The sequence below is a fragment of the Coffea eugenioides genome, chromosome 6, assembly GCF_003713205.1.
Source record: "Coffea eugenioides isolate CCC68of chromosome 6, Ceug_1.0, whole genome shotgun sequence".
In the NCBI taxonomy this organism is placed as follows: Eukaryota; Viridiplantae; Streptophyta; class Magnoliopsida; order Gentianales; family Rubiaceae; genus Coffea; species Coffea eugenioides.
The window spans coordinates 40,701,746-40,721,070 of record NC_040040.1 but is presented as its reverse complement, the minus strand read 5'-3'; the positions used below and the strand labels follow the sequence as shown (position 1 = coordinate 40,721,070).

The window sequence follows — 19,325 nt, the reverse complement described above, 5'->3', positions numbered from 1 at the left end:
AAGAAACAAATGGAAAATGAAGAAATTAACAGAGGGAACATACCGTTACAACCTTCAGAGAATGAGGAAATGGAGGTGGAGATCACAAATGAGAAAAGTGGAAAAGAGATGATAGGAGTGGAAAAAGAAAAATGGTCAGACGTAAGGATAGAGAGGAAAGCAGAAGTAATTGATGAAGTTGAAAACAAAAAGGAAAAAAGGAGTACATTCAAAAGAAGAGGGAGGCCGGCTAGGACCCTTCTCCAAATAATTACAAACATAGAGGAAATGAGGGAATTGGGAGGAAAAAGGAAGGTAGCAGGTCTGCTTCAAGGGACTTAACCAATGGAGGAGGATGAGGATAATATTCCAAAAGTAAAAGTCATGAAGCTGGATCTAATCAAGGAGAAAACAACTGGGGAACTGGAGGCTAACCCCCATATGCCTCCACAGTGTAAATGAAGGCTGTGATGTGGAATTGTCGAGGTGCAGGAGGCCCCTTGACAATTCCCCAGCTGAAGGAAGTTCTAAATTTCCACTCTCCTAATATGGTATTTTTATGTGAAACAAAAAATTAGGAAAATTTTATGAGAAAGGTGCAAAGGAGAATTGGTTTTGAGAACTGTCATCTTGTTAACTCAGATGGAAGAGCAGGGGGGTTTGCGTTATTCTGGAACAATGAGGTGAAGATAGATCAGATAAGAAACACGAAATGATACATTAGTGCTCAAGTAGAGGATAAGGAAACAAATAGCTACTGGTGGTTCGTGGGTGTATATGCAAGCATAGACAGTAATACCCGGAAAGAGCAATGGAAATTTTTAGAGGATAGGATGAAGGAATGGGGGGAGGCCTGGATAATAATGGGAGATTTTAATGACTTGAGATCGAATGAGGAGAAGTGGGGAGGAAGAGATAGAGCTGAAGGTAGTTTTAGAGAGTTTAACAGGTTTATTAGAGCTAATAATCTGATTGATTTAGGATATCAAGGTGTGCCGTGGACATGGAGCAATAGTTGGGAAGGGGATGGTGAGGTGAAAGAAAGGTTGGACAGGTGCCTATGTAGTACAGAATGGGTGCAACGATATGAGAAGGTAAGGTGCAATCATGTTGAAACAGAGGCATCAGATCATCTCATGCTTATTGTTGACACTAATCCAGATACCAAAAGGAAGCAAATGAGATTTTATTTTGATCAAAGATGGACCAAAAATCCAGAAACAAAGGAGGTGATTCAAGGAGCATGGAGAAAAGATCACCTCGGATCCAAAATGTTCAAAGTGACTAGGAAAATAAAGGAATGTCGCATTACAATTCTGGAATGGAGGAAAAAAGTGCAAGGTAATTCCAAAGTAAGAATCAAGGAGTTAAAGGAGAAACTGGTTAAGGTGAGAGAAAGAAATGATAGTGGTAAGGGTGGACAAATTGCTGAGCTAAAATCCCAGTTGAGTAAAGCATATAAGGAGGAAGAGCTATACTGGAGCCAAAAATCAAGGAGCAAATGGCTCAAGGAAGGAGATAGAAATACAACTTTTTTCCACTCAACGGTAATGGCAAAGAGGAGGAGAAACACTATTAGTAAGCTGCAGAAAATTGATGGGGCATGGTGCAAGAATGAACAAGAGATAGAGGAGGAACTCAGTGAATATTATAAAGACCTCTTCACCACTACAAGTCCGGACAACTTTGAGGATATTCTCGCAGAGATACCAAGCACTATTTCTAGCCAAATGAATGAGCAGCTGATAAGGCCAGTGGAGGAAAATGAGATTAGGCAAGCTTTGTTCTCCATGCATCCAAACAAAGCACCAGGGACTGATGGTATGTCTCCTCTCTTTTTTCAACATTACTGGAATATTGTCAAAGTGGATTTAGTGGCAGCTATTAGTAGTTTTTTCCATACGGGGTACATGCTCAAAGTTGTGAATGAAACTATTATCTCTTTAATTCCAAAAATTGAGGCTCCCAAATCAGTTGCGAATTATAGACCAATCAGTTTGTGCACTGTCATGTATAAAATCATTTCCAAAATCATAGCAAATAGGCTGAAAATGGTTTTGCAACACTGCATTAGTAACTCTCAGTTAGCTTTTATCCCAGGCAGGCAAATTCTTAATAACGTTGTGGTAGCTCATGAAATTCTTCACTTTTTGAAAAATAGGAGGAAGGGAATGGTAGGATACATGGCACTAAAACTTGACATGTCAAAAGCTTACGATAGAGTTGAATGGAAGTTTGTGGGGAGACTAATGATGAAAATGGGTTTCTGTCCAATCTTTGTCAGATGGATCATGACTTGTTTGTCTACTGTATCTTACTCCTTCAATCTAAATGGCCAAAAAGTAGGTTATATCCAACCGAGTAGAGGGATTAGACAAGGTGACCCCTTATCACCATACCTGTTCATTATTTGTGCTGAAGGGCTGTCCAGTCTTATACACAAAGCAGTGGTGCGGAAGGAACTCACAGGAATCAAAATATGCAAGGATAGTCCGACCATTTCTCACTTATTTTTTGCAGATGATTCTTTACTTTGCTGCCAAGCAAACAAGCAGGAGGCGGGGAAGGTAAAAAGCATTCTGGAAAGATATGGCAAAGCATTAGGGCAGGTAGTAAATTTTGAGAAATCAGCTATCTTCTATAGCAAAAATACTCCAGACCTGAGGAAGAAAGAAGTGCAAGACAAACTGGAAAATATGAAGGAGGCAAGGAATGGAACATACTTGGGGCTCCCAATGGCAATTGGAAGATCAAAGACACAAGTTTTTGGATTTGTGAAGAGCAAAATCGAAAACAAGCTTCAAGGTTGGAAACAAAAGCTACTGAGTCAAGGGGGCAAGGAAATACTCATCAAAGCAGTAATTATGGCGATGCCAACATATGTGATGGCTTGCTTTAGACTCCGTCGAGGCTTTTGTGGACAAATCACAGCTAAGATTGCAAGATTCTGGTGGGGAAAGGGAGAGCAAGAACTTGTGTACATTAGGCAAGCTGGAAGAAGCTTTCAGAAGTGAAAGGAAGAGGGGGGATAGGTTTTGGAGACCTTGAAGATTTCAACACAACCTTGCTGGCAAAGCAAATTTAGAGATTCCTAACAGCTCCAAATTTGCTAGTAAGCAAGATAATGAAGGCAAAATATATGAAAGACCCAAACTGGATGGAAAAAATCCCCTACAATCAGCTTCCTAGTGTTGGAAGAGCATACACAGTGCAAAATCACTATTGTTAGCTGGCTTGTGGAAAAGAATTGGGGATGACAGGTCGGTTAGTATATGGAAAGACAGATGGATAACTGGATCTGAAAAAGGCTTGGTGTCTGGCTCAAAGCCAGAGGATTGCGCCTTAGAATGGGTAAATGAGTTCTAGAAGAGGGGAGATGGAAATCTGAACAACTCCAGAAGTGGTTCAGGAAAAAAGATGCTGAATTCATAAAAAATATCCCAACTAGCATAGGAAGAAGAAAGGATAAACTGATCTGATGCTACTCAAAATCTGGAACGTACACCGTTAAGACGGGCTATGCAGTTGCAAGACAGTTTGATGCAAATCAAAGTGAACCGAGAGGAAATGATGCTGAAACAAGTTGGGAGATAACAAAGCACAGTGTGTGGAAAAAGTTATGGCATATGAAAGTGAAGGCAAAGCTCAAACACTTCTTGTGAAAATGTTTATAGAATTGTTTACCGGTCAATGAGGTACTGTCCAAACGACTAAGAAAGGGTGAAGGTAGATGTGGCTGTTGTAGGGAAGCTGAGGAAACAATGGAACACTTGTTCTTCTCCTGTGAAAACGCAGCAGAGGTATGGAAAATGGCTCCAGTCAGATGGGATGGATTACAAGACAAGCAACATAATCTATGGCTTTGGTGGGAGCAAGTTACTCAAGCACTATCGTTGGAACAAGGACAGGATAGAGTTAACCTTACCATCAACATCCTGTGGCAAATCTGGAAAGCCAGAAATAAAAAAGTTTTTGAAGATGCAAACCAGGAACCTTTCAAAATTTTACGGAAAGCACAAGCTGAGTGGTTAGAATTTGAGCAAGAGAGGGAGCCAGAACAGGAGGGGATTATAATCCAGACAAGTTCCGAACTCAATTCAAAAAGGGAGATGCCAAGGGAGAGAGTGATAAGGTTGTACACGGATGCAGCTGTATCAGCCAAAAGGATCAGGACTGGGCAAGGAATAAGCAAGGAACTGGAAAGGAATACTACTAAAAGCTAAAGGAATAGTCTTCCAGGGAAAGGGAATAGCAAGTAAAGAAGAAGCACTTGCCATAAGGAATGCATTACTGATGGCTAAACAAGCTGGATGGGCAAAAATTATAGTCTATTCAGACTGCAAATCAGTAGTTAAGCAAACTAACAAATGCAGTGAAAATGATTCAAACATTGCAACTATTCTAGAAGATGTACAGGATCTTAGAACAGGATTTGACAGATGCTCTTTTGTGTTTGTTCCTAGAACAGAAAATGAAATCAGCCATGTATTAGCATAGTTTGCAGTAAAGCTAGTACATGATATTGAATGGGAAAATGATTTCCCATTATGGCTGGTTGATTTAGTAAAGAGGGACAGCAAGGTAGTATCCTCTTTTTGTAACTAATCCTTGTAAAATCAAGTGTTAATTGCTATAAAATGTTATCGTTTGTTGAAAAAAAAAAACTAAGGGAAAGGTTCTTTTATACAAAAGGCGATGTGGGACAGCACTACTTTAACAAATCTCCACCTTGGCGTGTCCCCAATATCGATATGACAAATCTGCTCCACCTTCTCCACATAAGTCCCAATGGGTCTAAATCACCAACAACGAATACCAACCCAATTCAAGCATTGTTCAAACTTGTAAACTGGAAGAGATTTCGTGAACATGTCAGCAGGATTCTCCTTGGTACTGATTTTATAAACAAGGACTTTTCCCTCAGCAATAATGTCTCGAATGAAATGAAATTTCACATCAATGTATTTCGTCCTCTCATGATACATCTGGCCTTTAGTCAAATAAATGACACTTTGACTATTATAGTAAATAGTAGTAACACGTTGATGCAGACTAAATTCGCCAAACAAACTCTTCAACCGCAAGATTTCTTTGATTGTTTTGGTTATGGTCATATATTCTGCCTCCGTAGTAGATAAAGCTATAACGGGTTGTAAATTAACTTTCCAACTAACTGCACAACCGCATAGAATACGTAACCTGAAAGTGATCTTCTCCTATGAAGATCTCCAGTATAGTCAGAGTCTACAAAACCAACCAAAGTGTCATTATTTCTTCCAAATTCCAAACAACAATTTGAAATTCCTTGCAAGTATCTGAGAATCCACTTTACAACCTGCCAATATGCTTTTCCAGAACAAGGCATATATCTGCTAAGCACACTAACTGTTTATGCAATATTTAGACGAGTACAAACTATTGCATAATGCTGTCGACTGCATTGGAATAAGGAACCAGTGCCATATACTATTCTTCTTCAACTGACTGTGATGACTGAACAGCAGATAGTCGAAAATGACTAGCAAAAGGAGTAGTCACAGGTTTAGCATCTTTCATACCAAACTTCTCCAAGACTTTCTCAAGATAATTTCTTGAATCAAGAATAACTTTCTAGCTTCTCGGTCATGCTAAGAATTTTCTTAGCTGCTCCCAAATATTTCTTTTCAAATTCACTACTTAACTGCAATTTCAAAGTATGAATTTTCGACAAATTCTTGTAGCAATGAGCATGTCATTAACATAAAGTAGGAAATAAATGAAAGAATCATCATCTAACATTCAGAAGTAAACACAACTATCATACATGCTCCTTGAATAATCATGACCTAACATAAAAGTGTCAAACCTCTTATACCACTGTCTTGGAGATTGTTTCAATCCATATAATGATTTCTTTAGCAAACAAACATGATCTTTTTTTCCTTCAACTTCAAATTCCTGAGGTTATTTCATATAAATTTTCTCTTCAAATTCACTATGCAAGAAAGTTGTCTTAACATCAAGTTGCTCCAACTCCAAATCATACATGGCAACTAAAGCAAGCACAATATGAATAGAGCTATGCTTAACAACAGGTAAAAATACTTCATTATAATCAACACCTTGTACCTAATTATAACCCTTTGCAACCAAATGTGCTTTGTTCCTTATATCTTTGACCCCTGGAATACATTATTTCTTCTTGAAGACCCATTTGCATCCAACAATTTTTTTATCTGAAGGCGGCTTCACAAGAACCCAAATTCCATTTCGATAGAGAGACTCAATTTCTTCATTCATCGCAACCAACCACTTAGCAGTATCATCACAAGAAATCGCATCTGAATAGGTAGTAGCCTTTTTAACTACATCAGTTTCTTCTATGACAGACAAAGCATATGCAACCAAATTTGCATATCTTTGTGGTGGTCGAATATCCTTTCTTGGTCTATCTCTGGCAATGGAATATTCTTCCTCTTCTGAATTATTTTCATCAGTAGATTCAGATGTGTCTACTGGCGCTTGTTGAACAGAAGGATCATAACTACCAATCTCAAGCTCCACCTGCTTCTGCATACTATCATCTGTTTGGCAAGAACTAGAAAACTCCTTCTTTGAAGATAACATAGAGAATTCATCAAAAGTAATATTTTGTACTGATTATAAATTTTAGAAATTTGGGATCAGAATACCATAATCTGTATCATTTCACCTCAAAAACATACTCAAGGAAAATACACTTTTTAGCTCGAGATTCTAATTTTTCATCATTTACATGCATGTGTGCTGGACACATAAAAACTTTAAAATCAGAATAATCAGCAGGAGTATCTGACCAAACTTTCTCAGGACTTTTAAAATTAAGAGCAGCAAAAGGAGCACGGTTGACAATATAACAGGCCATAAAAATTGCCTCTGTCCAAAAGTCTTTTGTCAATTCTGCATTAGAGATCATGCACCTCGCTCTCTCCAAGAGTGTTCTATTCATACGTTCGGTCATACCATTTTGTTGAGGCGTCATCTTGACAGTATGATGCCGAACAATTCCTTCATTCTTGCAAAATTCATCAAATTCTCTTTCACAAAATTTCATGTCATTATCTGTTCTAAACCACTTGATTTGTTTACATGTCTGTTTCTCAATCAAAACTTTTCATTGCTTGAAAGTGAGGTAAACATCATTTTTATATTTAAGAAAATAAATCCAAACTTTTTTTGAATAATTATCAATGAAAGTCAACATATACCTGACACCACCCTTAGATGAAACACGAGATGGACACCAAAAATCTAAATGTATATAATCATGAGTACCTTTCATCTTATGGATTGTTGGAGAAATGAAGCTAACTCTTTTTTGCTTTCCAAAAACACAATGTTCACAGAATTCCAGTGACCCAGTACTCTGACCGCAAAGAAGTCCCCTTTTGTTTAATATGTCCAAGCCTTTTTCGCTCATATGTCCCAAACGCATATGTCACAATTTGGTAATGTCAGAATCAGACAAAAATAATGATGACAAAACTGTAACCAAACTTGTGACAGTAGATCCCTGTAAAACATATAAACTATTAACCCTGCAAGCTTTCATTACGACGAGAGCACATTTAGAAACCTTCATAACGCCATTTTCAACTGTGTATTTGTATCCAAGAGCCTCTAGAGTGTCTAAAAAGATGAAATTTTTTTTCAAATCAAAAACATGTCAACATTAGTGAGCGTCCTCACAATACCATCATGCATTTTAATTCGGATTGTACCCTTACCAACAACATTACAAACTACATTATTGCCCATCAAAATAATTCCACCATTATAAGATTCATAAGTGGAAAATAAATCCCTATTGTGACACGTGATAAGAGCACTCCGAATCTAAAATTCATGCATTTTTAGACCTTGATCTGTCATCAGTCACAAAGAAAATATTTCCTTCATTCTCATCAGGTGCAACACCAGTTTCGGCAGTCTCAATATTTTTCTCATCAGGTTTCCCCTTTTGTTTCAAATTTATTTTTCAATTTGAAACAATTTATCTTAATGTGCTCCATTTTATGACAATAATTGCACTCCACATTTTTATGTCTAGATTTAGATTTACTACTGTCAAATTCTCTTCTCTCAGTTCTGTCCCTAACAACCAGATCTTCTGCCTGACCTTCATTAAATTTTTCAATGATATCTCTGTCTATCTGCTCCTTAGATTTTAATGCAAATTTAATTTTTTAATATGAAATTGTTTCTTTTCCATAAATCATAGTATCACAAAAATGTTTAAAAGATTGGGGAAGGGAACACAAAAGTAATAGGGCCTGATCCTCATCATCAATTTTCGAATCTATATTCTCTAAATCCATAATAATGGAATCAAATTTATCAAGATTTGAGAGTATGGATGTACCTTCACTCATGCGAAGCATATACAAACTTTGCTTTAAATAATGTCGATTTTTAACTATTTTTTCATGTACAAGATCTTAAGTTTGTCTCACATGGTCTTTGCCGAAATTTCAGTGGCTACCTCCCGCAAAACCTCGTCAGAGAGATTTAAAATAATCAATTCTGGTTTTGAACCAAAACGGCCTCCATCTTGAGCTGCCCCATCCCAAAGTTGACATTCCTGTCGAATTTTTCGACAATAATTTTTATTATTGTTATTGTTGCCACAAATTCAAAATCTCCGAAGAAGTTCTGATACCAGTTTATTAGGTTTGACCCCAAGAAATTGACGAAAGAATTTTGGCAACTCCCAAAAGACAAATAACAAAGTAGAAATAAATAAAATAGGAATATAGAAATTTACTTGATTCGGTCCAATTGACCTACGCCCACAGGCAAAGAAGAGCAATATTTTACTATGAAAAAAAGAATACAAAAATGTCTTAGAAAAGTGTTTCTAAACCCAAAACACCTAATACTTAAAACAAAAGAGAGCCCAAAAATATTTGACTAAATAAAAGATTTAATGACCCAAAAGCCCAAATAATCCACTAAAACTCTCTTGGTTTGATGCACTTAACTCCATCACAGACCCACTATATTTATAGACAACTAAGGGAAATATTCCCTTATACAAAAGGTGATGTGGGATGCAGAGGCCCCGTTCTGGGCCCGGACACGTGGCAGCCCAGAAATAGCCGAGCTGGGCCTCGGCCCTCAGACCCCTGGCAGCAGCCCTGGGCCGAACCGACTAGGGCTCCCAGGGGAGGCGAGGGTCCATCCCGAGGAGGTCGGAGATAATCCCCTTGAGTGCGGGATACCGACTATTCTGGGCAAGTCCCGAAACGTACGGAGGTCGGACTCCTTCACAGGTATAAATAGTAGCACACATCAACTGTACAAGGTACGCTCACTATTGGCAATTAACCTCCGACTGTCCCTACTTCCAGTGAACATTATTCGCCGGGGAACTAACTTGGCCGTCGGAGTGCCCTCGGGGACAACCCTCGGGCCCCCATCGTGAGATCACTTTTACTTGTTTTGCAGGTCTTGGATCAGCTCTCCCATCGACACCCCGAGCTCGTCAGTTCAGCTCGGTCCGGGGAAGTTCCGCGCTTCTTCAGTTGGCGCCGTCTGTGGGAACGTAAGGTAAGGTAAGTAAGATTGTGTTGATGGCCAGGACGTGATCCAAGCGCACGGTAGAGAGCACCGGCCCTGGGGGCGGTGAGGGGTCCCAGCGAAAAGAGGCTGAGGCGTCCCAGGGCGCCGGTGGCTCAGCCCTTTCAGGGGAGCGGAGGCAGCAGATCTTCCAGTTTGTGACGGAGAATCTCCCCATGCTGGAGGATATAATCCGACAGGCGAGAGAGGGAGAGGGGGCTGGGGGTGCGCAGACCTCCAAGGCCAAGGGGAAGGAGAAGGAGTCACCCCCTGATCCTTCGGAGGATGAGTCGCGAGACCAGCCCCCTAGGAGGAAGCGACCCCGGACTCCTCCCCGCCCGCGAGCCTCGGTGGTCGGGGACAGCGAGAGGTATTCCCGCGACAGGTCCGCGAGGAGCCATCCCAGAGACCCCTCTCCGAGGAGGCCCACATGGAATGGGTACGAACGTTCCCCTGCTCGGTCTGTCAAGAGCCGGCCCCGCGACCCCCTTTATCTGGAACCCGCTCGGGATGAGCTCGAGCAGATCTTGAGGCCCCGGCCATACGAGGACAACTATGCAACCTCGCCCTTTACCCGGGAGATAGAGGATTATCCCCTACCCCGGAGGTTTAAGATTCCGAGCATCGAGATGTACGATGCCTCTACAGACCCGGAAGACCACCTCTCGGTCTTCCTGACGCATATGCGCCTGCAAACCGCCGCGGATGAGGTTCACTGCAAAACCTTCCCTATGTTCCTAAAGGGGAAGGCGCGGCTCTGGTTCCAGGGACTGAAACCGGGGTCTATACGGAGCTTTCCCGAGCTGGCCCGGCAGTTCGCAGCCCAGTTCGTCTCCTCGAAGGTCTACGCGAGGAACGCAACCCACCTGATGTCCATCAGGCAAAGGCCCGACGAATCACTGAGGAATTTCATGACCCGCTTCAATGCGGAGAGCCTGCAGGTCAGGGACAAGGACGAAAAATTGGTGATGGCCGCCTTCACAAACGGGCTCAGGGTGGAGGAGCTTTTCTACGACCTGGCCAAGAAACCTCCCGTAAACCTGAAAGAGCTCCTACGCAGGGCGCACGAGGCCGCTAATGCGGAGGAGGCAGGACGCCTAAAGAAAAAATCAGATAGGGAGATCGGAGATCGCAAAGGCCGGACCAACCCCCCAGAGGGTAAGGCGGCCCCGGCCAAGAAAAACGTCTTTGATCGGCTCTCGAAGGAGAAGACCCCTGCTCTGCCACCACTCCCAGAGAAGACCTACACCCCTCTAACACGGCCTAGAGCCCAGATCTTGGCCGTTATGGAGGCTGAAGGGCTGGGAGATCGGCCGCCCAAGATGGGGACGCCTCGGAACAAAAGGAACCAGGACCGGTACTGCGCCTTTCACCGTGACGTCGGACACGACACGGAGGGATGCTGGGCCCTGCGTAAGGAGATCGAGGACCTGATCAAGCGCGACTTTCTGGGTCGGTTTGTACGCCCACCAGGTCAGGAGTTCGGACGCAACCACTACGGAGATAGGCGCGAGGGACAGCGTCGCGACCGCCCCGAGCGGCGTGACGCTCCTCGGAACCACTCTCCCGACCAGGACACCCAGAACCTGGCGGGAGTGATAAACACCATCGCTGGAGGCCCCACGGGGGGGACAGTCATGCAGCTCGGAAGAACAAGCGACCGCCCCCCGAAGGGGACGACTCCTTGAAGCGCTTGCGCATGGACGAGGAGATTACCTTCAGACCAAGGGATGCCGTCCCCCTGGCTTCCGGGAACCACGAAGCCATCGTGATAGACATTGTCACCAACAACTACCGGGTGAAAAAGGTGTATATCGACCAGGGTAGCGCGGTGGACATTATGTTCTATCGGGTATTCAAGGAGCTCGGATTAAGGGATGACCAGCTGACCCCGGTCCGGACACCTCTGGTAGGCTTCACCGGACCACCCATCAGCTCGGAAGGGATGATCACCCTAATGGTCACAGTAGGACAGGCTCCCAAATGCCGGACCGTTCCCGTTAACTTTGTGGTGGTCAAGCAGTCGTCCCCGTACAATGTGTTCCTGGGGAGACCTGCTTTGAACGCCCTCCGGGCTATTCCCTCTACCTTCCACCTCAGCATCAAGTTCCCCACCCCTGGAGGGATAGCCGAGGTGCGCGGCGACCCAGAGGTAGCCAGGGCTTGCTACCTGGCCACGCTCCGGGGGCAGGAGAAGGTGGTCGCCCAGACAACCTGTTTGGAGCCCTACATCCCAGGAGATGAGGCCCAACAGCTGGGCACCCAGGATGAGATTGAGGAGTTCCCCCTAAGGGAGGATCGACCCGATCAGGTCATCCGCATCGGGGCATTACTGCCCCCCGAGGAGAAGGAAGGCTTGAAGGTTTTATTGAGAGAATACTCCCAGGTCTTCGCGTGGATGGTGGAGGACATGCCGGGGATCCCTACAGACCTGGCAGTCCATCACCTCAACGTGGACCCTAACTTCAAACCAGTGAAACAGAAGAAAATGAGCTTTGCCCCCGAGAGGAATGAGGTGATCAAGGCAGAGGTTGGCAAGTTGCTGGAGTCCAAGATCATCCTGGAGGTCTACTACCCGACCTGGCTGGCCAATCCCGTTCTGGTCAGGAAGGACGACCAGACCTGGAGGATGTGTGTAGACTTCACGGACCTTAACAAAGCCTGCCTGAAAGACTGCTTTCCCCTGCCTAGAATCGACAGGTTAGTAGACTCTACTGTGGGTTTTGACGTTTTATGCTTTCTGGATGCTTTTAAGGGATACCATCAGATCGAGATGGCTGAGGAGGACCGCGATAAGACCTCCTTCATCACCGAGGAAGGAACCTACTGCTATAGGACCATGCCGTTTGGACTGAAGAACGCGGGAGCCACTTACCAGCGCCTGGTCAACAAGTTGTTCCAAAATCAGATCGACAAAAACATGGAGGTATATGTGGACGACATGATCGTCAAAAGCCGAACTGACCAACGGCTCATACCCGACCTGAGAGAGATCCTGGACATCCTACAGGAAAGCCGGATGCGCCTAAATCCGAAGAAGTGCACCTTCGGGGTCAGATCAGGAAGGTTTTTGGGTTTCCTGGTGTCCCGGGAGGGAATTCGGGCCAACCCGGATAAGCTCCAGGCCATCATGGAACGTAAAGGAGGTTCAACGGCTAACGGGGAGGATGGCAGCCCTGAGCAGGTTCCTCTCGCGCTCCGCGGTCAGGGGGCTGCCCTTCTTCCGAATCCTAAAAGCGCCTAAGGATTTTCACTGGACAGAGGAGTGCCAGAAGGCCTTCATCGACCTGAAGGCCTATCTGGCTGAGCTGCCCACTTTGACCGCCCCGGAACTAGGGGAGACTCTGTTCCTTTACCTATCCGCCTGCAACGAGGCCATCAGCGCAGTCTTGGTGCGGAAGGATGGGGGGGTTCAGAGACCGGTGTACTACGTTAGCCGAGCTCTACAGGGACCAGAGACGAGGTACACGTCGGCGGAGAAACTGGTCCTGGCCCTGGTACACGCTGCTCGCAAACTCCGCCCCTATTTCCAGGCTCACAGCATTATAGTCCTGACTGACCAGCCCCTGCGTCAGATACTCACCAGGCCCGAGGTCTCGGGCAGGATGACCAAATGGGCCGTCGAGCTAGCCGAGCATGACATCGGTTATCGGCCTCGCAAAGCTATCAAGGCCCAGGCCTTGGCAGACTTCCTTGCTGAGGGGGCTAGCTTGAGCCTAACCGAGCTAAGCCCCCTGCACAAGGAAACAGTGCCGAAGGAGCCCTGGGTGTTGTTCGTAGATGGTGCCTCTAGCAAGGAAGGAAGCGGAGCTGGCCTGCTGCTCACCTCGCCCGCGGGGGAAGAACTGACCTATGCGCTTAGGTTCGACTTCCCTGCGTCCAACAACGAGGCAGAGTACGAGCCCTTGTTGACGGGGTTGCGGATAGCCCACCAGATGGGCATCACCGCGATCCGGGTTCGGAGCGACTCTCAGCTCGTCGTCCTCCAGATCCGTGGGGAGTATGAGGCCAAGGACGAGGTAATGAAGAAATACCTGGCTAAGGTACGAGAGGTGGTAGCCCTGTTCGAGACCTTTGAGATTGAGCGGGTGCCAAGGTCCCAAAACAAGCGCGCGGACGCCTTGTCCAAGCTGGCGTCCTCCTCGTTCGCCCACCTGAGCAAGGAGGTCTTGGTAGAGGTGGTGAAGCAGAAAAGTATCGACCAGGTCCGGGTCCTGGCGATAGACAGCTCGGCCACCTGGATGGCTCCCCTTATTGACTTCCTTAGCTCGGGTGCCCTGCCCGAGAACAAAACCGAGGCTCGCCGAATCCAGATCCGAGCTGCCAAATACGCCTACGCCGGGGGAACGCTCTATAGGAGGTCGTATTTGTCCCCCTGGCTAAAGTGCGTGACGCCCGAGGAAGGTGACTACGTTCTGCGCGAAATCCATGAAGGTATATGTGCGGCACACGTCGGGTCCCGGGTGTTGGCCAAAAAGTGCCTCCTTTTGGGCTACTATTGGCCCTCCGTCTTCCGAGATGCAGCAGATCTGGCCCAAAAATGCCGAGCTTGCCAGGTGCACGCTTCGCTGCGCCATCAGCCAGCTCGGGAGATGGTTCCCATCCACAGTCCTTGGCCCTTCGCTTAATGGGGGATAGACCTCCTGGGCCCCTTCCCCCGAGCCCCGGGAAGATATGAATACCTCGTAGTGGCAATAGACTACTTCACAAAGTGGGTGGAAGCGGAGCCCCTGGTCTCTATCTCTGGAAAGGCGATTCAGAAATTCTTCTTGAGGAACATAGTTTGTTGCTTTGGGATTCCGCACGTCCTGATATCCGACAACGGCCGCCAGTTCGCCGAGAACCCTTTCCGGAGCTGGTGCGCTGAGCTCGGAATCAACCAACACTTCGCGTCGGTTGGCCACCCCCAGGCCAATGGTCAAGTGGAGAACGCTAACCAAACGGTTCTGCAAGGGTTGAAAACTAGATTGGAGTCCGCCCAATCGAGCTGGCTGGATGAGCTCCCCAGTGTCCTTTGGGCTTACCGCACTACGCCCAGGACGGCTACTCACGAGACCCCGTTCTCCCTAACTTACGGAGCAGAGGCTGTGGTGCCCGCAGAGGTTGGTCTTCCCTCACCCAGAACACAGAACTTCGTGGCAGCATCCAACGAGAAGAGCTTAGGTGTAACTTGGACATGCTCGAAGTCAGGCGTGAGGAAGCGGCTATTCGAATGGCTAAGTATAAAAGCCAGCTTGCTCGCTATCACAACGCCAAAGTGAAGACTATACAGTACCAGCCAGGAGACCTGGTCTTGCGAAAGAACTCGATCAGCAGAGCTCATAGTTCCAACAAGCTCGACCCAAACTGGGAGGGTCCGTACAAGGTCCTTGAGGTGAGCCGAGCTGGCTACTGCAGGCTCGCTAAGATGGATGGATCTGAAGTACCTCGGACTTGGCACTTCTCCAATTTACGATTGTTTGTAGCATAGGTTAGACCAGGGTGTTCAGTTGCCTGTTCTCTGAAATCCGAATTTTTGTTTTCTCATGCAATCAAAGCTAATTTTCATTTCCACCTGTACTTATTTCATTTTACAATTCTCAAATATGCACCTTACACTAGCACATTTAGCACTCCCTCGCTCAATGTCCTAGTGGGGGGCTAGGGTAGTAAGGTGTGCTCGACCCAGGAGGTCGGCACGAATACACTCAATGTTTAGAGTACTCAAGATAGTAAGGGGTGAAGTGTGAAGTGCTCGACCCAGGAAGTCGGCACGAACGCACTTAATGTTTAAAGTACTCAGCCCCAAAGGGCTGGCACATGATGTGTGATCCCAGGAGGTCAAGTGTTCGGCCCAGGAGGCCGGCACGATGAAGGAAAACTTGGAAGCTTGGAAGGATGCCAGAAACTCCCCGCTCGACCCAGGAGGTCTAATGCACGCTCGACCCAAGAGATCGGCGGAAGAGGAGTTCGATGCATGCTCGGCCCAGGAGGTCGGCGGAAAGGAGCTCGACGCCCGACGTGCTCGGCCCCAAGGGGTCGGCATGGGTTAAGTCCTCCAGCCGATCAAAGTTACAGTGTTCGGCCCAAGAGGTTGGCAGGAACGCACTTAGCGTCTGAAGTGCTCAGCCCCAAGAGGCTGGTGAAGTGTGGCGTGTGAAGTGTTCGACCCGGGAGGTTGGCACGAACGCACTTAATGTTTAAAGTACTCAGCCCCAAGGGGTGAGGTGTGAGGTGTTCGACCCAGGAGGTCGGCAGGTGCGTCCTTAGCGTTTAAAGTGCTCAGCCCCAAGAGGCTGGCACACCCTCTTAGGGGGCTTACTTGGTGCTCGATCCCACGAGGTCAACATGGGTTAAGCCCTCCAAGGCTTCCAAGTCAGTACTCGACCCAGGAGGTCGGCACGATTGAGAACTTGGATGGAAGCTGATGCTCGACCCCTAGAGGTCGGCACGGCGGAGTTGGGAGCAGGCCAGAAATGCAAAGTAAGTCTCCTCGAGTTTTATATATGCATTCAAAGCCTATCTATTACAAGGCTCCTAGAGTCTTTGAGCCGCCTATCTATTACAAAGCGCCCTGCCTATCTACCGCAAAATTTCCGAATTGGCCATCTCCTTCGATGTCTGTTCTACCTGCTGGTGGCCCGACCGGGGTGGGGGCTGAAGGTACACCTTAAGCATGTTGAGAGGCGTATGGTGAAGGCTATTCAGGAGCCCGGAAGCAGGGGAGCCCTTCCGTCCTGGATGGACCTCCAAGAGCATTTTCAATTGGAGCATGGTCACATCCTTATAAGAAGACGGAAAGGGTTCCTGGAGTAGCCGCCGCCCTAGACCACTGGCTCCTTCCCGGCAGCTCGGCCAGGAGACCCGCCCTCCTCCAAGGGAACCTCCTCCAGCACGGCCCCAGTGTCAGTCCGGCCGGCTAGCTCCTTCAGGGAGTGCCCCTTGCGATACCCGTCGAAGAGCCAGTCCAGCCTCGCCTCGGCCGCGGGGTTGTAGTCCTTGAAGCTCGCCAAGTCGAGGCCGGGAGGATCGAGTTTTTTCACCTGGTCCAGGGCCCGGGTGCAGCCGACCTGGAGGATGGGCAGGTTGAGGTGGGCGATGTCCTCCTCAAACTGCTCGGAAGTGAGGAACTCCCGAACAGCCTTCTTCCGCTCCCGGTTGACGGTGCCGGAGAGCTCGATAGCGTGCTCCTCCTTCAGCTTGGCCACACCGGCCTTCTCCTGGTCGAGCTCCGACCTGGTGGAGGCTAGTTGGACCTGGGCGGTGTCCAGCTCCTTCTCGGCCTTGCTCAGTTGGGCCTTGAGGGAGCTTGCCTCCTTGAGGGTCTGGGACAGCTTCTTCTCCGCCTCCAGGTTCTTCTTCCGCAACTTCTTCAGGTCGGGAGACAGCTCGGAGAAGTGGGTAGCCAGGGCGGCACCGGCAGCGTTGGACTGGAAAAGAAAGAAAGCAGGTCAGCATGCCACATCACTTAACTCAGACACGGGGGTGAAATTAACCCATGGGCGATACTTACTTGGGCTTGGGCGGTGTAGTACGCGTCCAAGAGCTCGGAGGGGCTGGCCAGCTCCATCCACTTCCTGTCCCTAGGAAGGACCGAGCCCACCATCAGCTCGCGAGCCACCTCGGGGAACTGGGCTCGGTCGTTGATGGAGAGTTTCCAGGACGGACAGAAGTGGCGGGGGTCGTGCATCGTGGGGGCTTGGCCTGGCTTCAGGGGAGCTATGTGGCGGAAGTGCCACAAGCTCGGGGGAGTCGACTCCTGGACCTGCTCCTCGGCAGAGCCCACGCCCAGGTGGACTGGTCCCTCGGAGACCCGCGCAAGAGGAGGAGGCTGTGCGGAGACCAGGGCGAGCCTCTTCTGCCCGGCCTGAGAGGGCTCGTCCCCTCTGCCCCTCTTCTGTCCGGCCGCCTTCTTCTTGCTGGCGGCCTGCTTGGAGGGGGATGGTTGTGATGTCTCTTTCTGGGGGGCTGAGCCGCCCCTCGGGGTGGAAGCCCCACCTGGGGCCCCCCGAGCAGTCTCGGGCTGGGGATCGGGAGTGACCTCCTCGAGGGGTGCGCCCAGCAGCTGGGAGAGCTTCCTCACTGCAACGAACACCACCCGGATCAGCCAAATGCAAGACAGTAAAGGGAAAAAGAAAAAATCTATACACTATGAATGTGACAGGGGCAAGGCCAGCGTTACAGGTGTCGAGTTGGGGCTGGGGGGCCGCCACTTTCCCAGAGGATCCGGACAACGTCCCCATCAGCCCGGCTACGGAGATCTGCTCAGTGGAGATCCTGGTGACATCGAGCTTCACCTTGGAGCCCAACAGCTGGTCGAGGGTCTCGTAGTCCAGGTCCTCCGGATAGGAGTCGGCCTTGACTCCCCCAACCTTCCACACATTAGGGGGAAAATGTGTGGATCTGACAAAAAAGAAGTCCTCCTTCCAATCCTTTACGGAGGAGGGGAGGCCAAAGAATAACTCCTGGGCCCCTTTCCCTCCCTTGGTCTGGGGGCCACGGCGGGAGAAGTAATACCACCCTGGGAGGGAGGCCTTAAGGATGAAGGCGGCTCGGAAGAGGGAGAGAGAGTAGGGGATGTCGCAGAGAAGGCAGTAGATCAGGAATCCAGTGATGATCCTGATGGAGGTGGGGTGAAACTGGGTGATTCTGAGCCCCCAGTAGGTCAGAATCTCGGTTAGAGCTGAATGAATGGGGAGACGGAGCCCTGCGATGAGCTGCTCCCTGTAGATGGCTACGAAGCCGGGGGGAGGTCAGCAGGCTCGGTCGTCGGGCCCGGCCGCCCTCGGCTCGAAGGCCGGTGGGATGGAGTACGACTGGGCCAGCTCGGCCACATCCGGGGGTAATAGGGTGGCCTCCTGTAGGTCGGGATAACCATAGGAGAATTCGGGATCATCCCCCTGCTCCGAAGCAGGGGTCCCCTCAGAGGGGTCCCTGTCCTCTCCAGCTCCGCCCTGGGCCCCGCCGGGGGAGTCGTGAGGGGACTGGGGGGAGGGGATGGTTGCGGCCTCCCGCTCGAGGTAGGCGTCGAGCTCGGCCGCTTCCTCTAGAGCGCGGGCAGAAAAAGGATGGGATGAAGGGGACTGGGGTGAAGGAGAGCTCATGGTGTCGGTAGGCTCAGGCAGGTCTGAGGTGTGGAAGCTGGGGCTAGAGAAGGAAGAAGAGGAAGGGGGAGGAGGAGAGGATGGTGATGAGGATGCAGGTGAGGGCGAGGAAAGAACGATGATTCGGGGGGCTCTGCGGCGGACTGAAATTACAGCAACAGAGGAGGAGGAATGATCCGACATAAAAAGTGGGAGGTGGCAGAAGGCAAAAGAGACACTGCAAAGAGGGAAGGTGAATCGCGAAAAGGGACTTACTGATGATGGCAGAAGAAGGACGGAAGGCTCGTCGGAATCTGGGCACAGGACGCCGGAAGTTGCTGGAAAATGGAAATGTGGATGCACAGGGAGAGTGATAACTTGAAATGCACAAGAAGAAGCGGAAAGGGCAAATGGGACAGATGAGAATTTGGCAGCCCCTATTTATAGGGGGAGGAGTGGAGGGAAAACGGTTGCGTGAATTTGAACCGGCCCCCATGTGAATGCATTTAATGCTGGTACGGAAACCGAAGAGGCGTGACAGCTGAAAGGACGCGGGCGCAGCGTCCCTATGACAGCACTGTACCAGAGGTGACCTCGGCGGAGTAGTGCGCGGCTCTGGCCTCCCACGTGGCGGAGGTAGATTAGGTCTGCCTGACAGTCCTACCTAATCTAGGGGGCTAGTGCAGAGGCCCCGTTCTGGGCCCGGAC

At 48.5% G+C, this 19,325-nt stretch overlaps 2 protein-coding genes across 2 annotated transcripts; both read left to right on the top strand.

Moving 5' to 3' along the window:
• Nucleotides 1-3,740: 3,740 nt before the first annotated feature.
• LOC113774164 lies at nucleotides 3,741-4,476 on the top strand. Its single transcript, XM_027318731.1, has 2 exons — nucleotides 3,741-4,130; nucleotides 4,219-4,476. Exons 1-2 carry the CDS (start codon nucleotides 3,741-3,743, stop codon nucleotides 4,474-4,476), a joined length of 648 nt encoding a protein of 215 aa, XP_027174532.1.
• A 6,778-nt stretch (nucleotides 4,477-11,254) lies between these two features.
• Nucleotides 11,255-15,025, top strand: LOC113774163. Its single transcript, XM_027318730.1, has 4 exons — nucleotides 11,255-12,758; nucleotides 12,817-14,150; nucleotides 14,268-14,498; nucleotides 14,594-15,025. The coding sequence occupies exons 1-4, from the start codon at nucleotides 11,255-11,257 to the stop codon at nucleotides 15,023-15,025; spliced, it is 3,501 nt and encodes a 1,166-aa protein (XP_027174531.1).
• Nucleotides 15,026-19,325: the final 4,300 nt, after the last annotated feature.

Coding starts and splice junctions, on each gene's coding strand:
- LOC113774164 (XM_027318731.1), top strand. CDS start 3,741: ATGGAACACTTGTTCTTCTCCTGTGAAAACGCAGCAGAGGTATGGAAA. Junction 4,131..4,218: donor GGTTGTACACGGATGCAGCT/GTATCAGCCAAA, acceptor ATAGTCTTCCAG/GGAAAGGGAATAGCAAGTAA.
- LOC113774163 (XM_027318730.1), top strand. CDS start 11,255: ATGGACGAGGAGATTACCTTCAGACCAAGGGATGCCGTCCCCCTGGCT. Junction 12,759..12,816: donor GGTTCCTCTCGCGCTCCGCG/GTCAGGGGGCTG, acceptor TTCACTGGACAG/AGGAGTGCCAGAAGGCCTTC. Junction 14,499..14,593: donor TGGAGAACGCTAACCAAACG/GTTCTGCAAGGG, acceptor CACTACGCCCAG/GACGGCTACTCACGAGACCC.